Below are 3,915 nucleotides of genomic sequence, written 5' to 3' on the forward strand. Positions count from 1 at the left end.
AGAGAGAGAGAGAGAGAGAGAGAGAGAGAGAGAGAGAGAGAGAGAGAGAGAGAGAGAGAGAGAGAGAGAGAGAGAGAGAGAGAGAGAGGACGTGCATTTATACAAGCATGGCACAAATCATTTTCAACTCAAACTGAAATCACATAACTGCCACTGTGTCGATTCAGCATCACCGTCGGATAAAATTAAAGAAGTTAGCAGTCGGCTTCCATCCAGGGCAATGACCTCACTGTACATTAAAAATGTATTCCGATCAATAAAAGGGCATAAAAATATTTTTTCTTTTTTCTTTTTTAACTAAGGTGACAGTGATGTTGTGGTAGGAGACCTGAAAACCACATCGCGGGGTGGGGCGCGACGGGGCAACACCCCAGTCCCGCGCCGGGGCGTTCCCCGTCCGCGGCCCGACACAAATCCATAATATTAACAACGCAAGACTCAACCTCCGAGGAGCTCCGAGAATTACCGCCAAAGGACCTTTGGTTTACCACTGACGTGCCGTCGTTCACCGTCGAATAACGGTCACTGTTTCTGCCGCCGGCGCTGTGAGGGGGGGAGAGGACGCGCAGACGGAAAGAGGGACGACCCGACAAGCGACTAATGCTGAATAAGCAGAACGATCCACGCAGACGGCTTAGAGCGTCTCCAAGTCTGTGCGCGAAGCACCGAGAGGGGGAGTCATGCAGGTACGGTGGGTGGAGGGGGGGCGGTGTGGGGGTCAGAGCGGCGTTAAGGCTGGCGGAGGGACACGCGGGCGGATGGACGGCCGGCCGGCATCACGTCTGGTGCACCTCGTGGAACATCAGCTCCCGCGGGATGCGCGTCTCCGGGCCGTAGAGCTTGCCGGCCCGCCGCTCGAAGGCCGCCACGTTCTGCTTCACCACCTCGTCGAAGAACACGGTGGCCAGCTGGGAGTGCAGCAGCGAGCGGAACTCGAAGGAGATCTGCGCCGGGTGAGACGGGACAACGTGAATCCCCCTCCGAAATATTAAAAGATAAAATAAAATTACAAAAACACAGGCGGGGGATACCGCTACTCACGGAAAAGTCTACAGTGCAGGTTCGAGGATAGCCGGGGATGCCGGGACTGAAGCGCCATATCGTTTCCAAGTGATTGAAAAGCTTCCCGTCCGTGCAGACGGCCTGAAACAACACAAACGAGCAACTGTGTTTATGGATAAATAACTCAAAGAGGCCGAACGTCACCCGGGGAAACACGTGGAGGCTTCCGGCACCGACCTTGACGAGATGGGGCCGGACGCTGGTGATCATGGACGTGTAGCGCTCGACGATGGGAGGAAATCCCACCTCCAGGTGAGCCTTGGAGTGGCCCGCTCTCTTCACCATGGTCTGGGACTTTTTACACCAGGGCACAAAGTGCTTGTAGTCGTCCACATTGGCCACCACGTCGTACATCTCCTGCATGGAGTACCTGAGAACGCCACACAAGCCGGGAAACAATCCGAATGGGAGTGGCTGCACCCGCTGGGCTCCACGCACGCAGCGGAACCACCGGGCCCGACCGTATCGCCTGCAACCCGCCGGGCCAGTTTAGAGAGTCTTACACCGTGGCCTGGTGCCGGTAGAATCCACAAGCCTAAGTTACAGAAACCTTCCATTTTATTCTGTGTGTATGTATTCTGTATTGTGTATTTAATAATACAGTAGTGAAGAAATAGTTTCAATGTCAGGTAAATACACCGCACGGCAAATCCAGCACCACGCTCAAGATAGGGTTTCAATCTGTATAATAACTAGTTACTAGCACGAGTAATATAGTTGACATCAGCGGGTAAATGTTAAAACGTTTCATAAAACAATTCTTCATTTATAATCCCTCTAGGCGAGCATCACTGAACACATACACAGCGGGGCCTGAGCGATACTGACAAATTGGGAAACATGCACCTTTGCGATTTCACGGATAAAATCCTAAACGATACCGAGTGTCAATATCACACTATCCCGATTGTATTGAGATATCACCCCGCCCTACGTAACGGGACGGGAACCAAACGACCTTAGGTCAGAGAAGGACAACGTGAGCAGGGCACCAGGGAGCCGGCGCTCATCGCCGGGCCCCCGGAACCTGTACGACGGAACGGGAGGCTGCTGCCTTTTCTTTTGTTTTGTGTTTTTTTTTTTACCCGAGGATCCTACGCTCCGAGTACTCCTTCCTCTTGTTGGTCAGGCTGATGAAGCTCCTGCTCTGGGGGAGGGCCGCCATCGTGCCGGGCTCTCGAAGGCGAAGCGCTCCGGGAGCTCTGGTCATCAGAATGCCGCACGAGGACAGGTGTCTGAAAGTTTAAAAAAAAAAAAAGGACGCTCCGGATCAACCGCTCCGGCACGAGGCGGACAGAGAACGCTCCGTGGCATTCTGGCTCCACCGCGCCCAAGTCATCGGGGGACGGACAACACGCTCATCTGGTAGAGAATGGAAGCTCCCTGTTGTACTTTGTTTTGGGTGGTTTTTTGTTGTTGTTTTGTTTTTGTTTTTTTGGCACGCCAGAACGTTCCAAGTTAGGTCTCTCTGGATAATATAGTTCATGTCATACACAATTCGGCTTTCTACACCCCTAAATAAAAGTAGTGGCTATCAAGTGGGCATCATAATGTGTAAATGGTGGTTTAAGAAAAGATCTACCAATCTGGAAATAAAATAACGCAATTGAATGTCTGACAAGCAGACAAACGATCCGCTTCCCAACCAAGAAGACAACAACTAAAGCAACTTATTCCTACTTCATTTGAGAACTCGGTCCGTGTGTGAGCCCGGTCACAATCGTTACATAATCGTTGGATCCCATGAGCAGACGTTTCCATTCAAAGGTCATGGGATGTAAAGACAAAGTCGGAGGCATCAGATAAAATGAGAAATTGTGTAAAATTGGATGAGTTGAATTTGGGACATGTTAACAGTCTGCACAGATTTTTTTTTTTTTACGTTACAGGTGTCTCTTCTCCGTGAGGTGTGTGTATAGATGAGTCGATTACATCGTCAATCGCAACTAATCGCACACTACGACCGCCCGTCCGTCCGTCCTACCTGATGTTCTGCCGCAGTCCCTCTCTGGAGCCCGCCGTGCGGCAAGACCGGGCCGAGCCGACGGCGGCGATCTCCAGAAACTCACTCATCGTTCGCACACCCATGGGTAGCCTCCTGAATCCAGCCGACACCGCCATGAAGGCGGCCGATCGGTGCGGGGGAGTCGGGTCGGCTCGGCAACAGGAGTCCGCGGAACAGGGTTCGTCAGGATCGATCACCCGTTCGGTCTGGTCCAGGTCATCGGGGGTTTTCGGGAACTGAGCGAATGTAGGCCTACAGTTCACCTGGTAAGTTAACTAGCGTGAGTTACAGGACATCCAAGCCCTCACCCAGTTACCCCACCGAACCCCCTCTTCGGAGCCACTGACACCCGGCGTACCAACTCGAGCTACTGACGGTAGCTAAGGGTTAGCCGCTAGCTAGCTTCGCTTTTATAACGACTCCGAATAATAATGTCCTCTGTTAATAACTACGCGTGTACGTCCACATGGCGTGAGCTCCCGAAGTTTCCAGAAATGCGTAAAAATCACATTCCCTTGTGTCTCGGGTGACTTTAAGTAGCTCGACCTTCCGCACTGAGCGGACTGAGCCTCTTCAGCTCCCCCGTTTGTTTATGTTGGCGAACCGCCGGTGTGGGAGCAGTACCGCTCCCTGGTGGTATGGATGGCAGACCGTGGACTATGCCTGCCTGTCTGTCTGTCTGTCTGTCCATCTATCTATCTATCTATCTATCTATCTATCTATCTATCTATCTATCTATCTATCTATCTATCTCTGTCTGTCTGTCTGTCTGTCTGTCTGTCTGTCTGTCTCTCAAGTCACACTTTAATTATAAAGCGCATTTCATACTAGGGCAACACAAATGCGTC

At 51.8% G+C, this 3,915-nt stretch overlaps 1 protein-coding gene across 1 annotated transcript; it reads right to left on the minus strand.

The window, feature by feature from the left end:
- Positions 1 to 47: 47 nt before the first annotated feature.
- coq10a (coenzyme Q10A) lies at positions 48 to 3,618 on the minus strand. Its single transcript, XM_080014813.1, has 5 exons — positions 3,047 to 3,618; positions 2,148 to 2,297; positions 1,240 to 1,432; positions 1,042 to 1,143; positions 48 to 944 (listed from the first exon to the last, which is right to left on the minus strand). Exons 1-5 carry the CDS (start codon positions 3,181 to 3,183, stop codon positions 777 to 779), a joined length of 750 nt encoding a protein of 249 aa, XP_079870939.1. The 5' UTR covers positions 3,184 to 3,618; the 3' UTR covers positions 48 to 776.
- Between the last annotated feature and the right edge of the window lie 297 nt (positions 3,619 to 3,915).

This window comes from Zeus faber (assembly GCF_960531495.2).
Source record: "Zeus faber genome assembly, chromosome: 15".
Classification (NCBI taxonomy): Eukaryota; Metazoa; Chordata; class Actinopteri; order Zeiformes; family Zeidae; genus Zeus; species Zeus faber.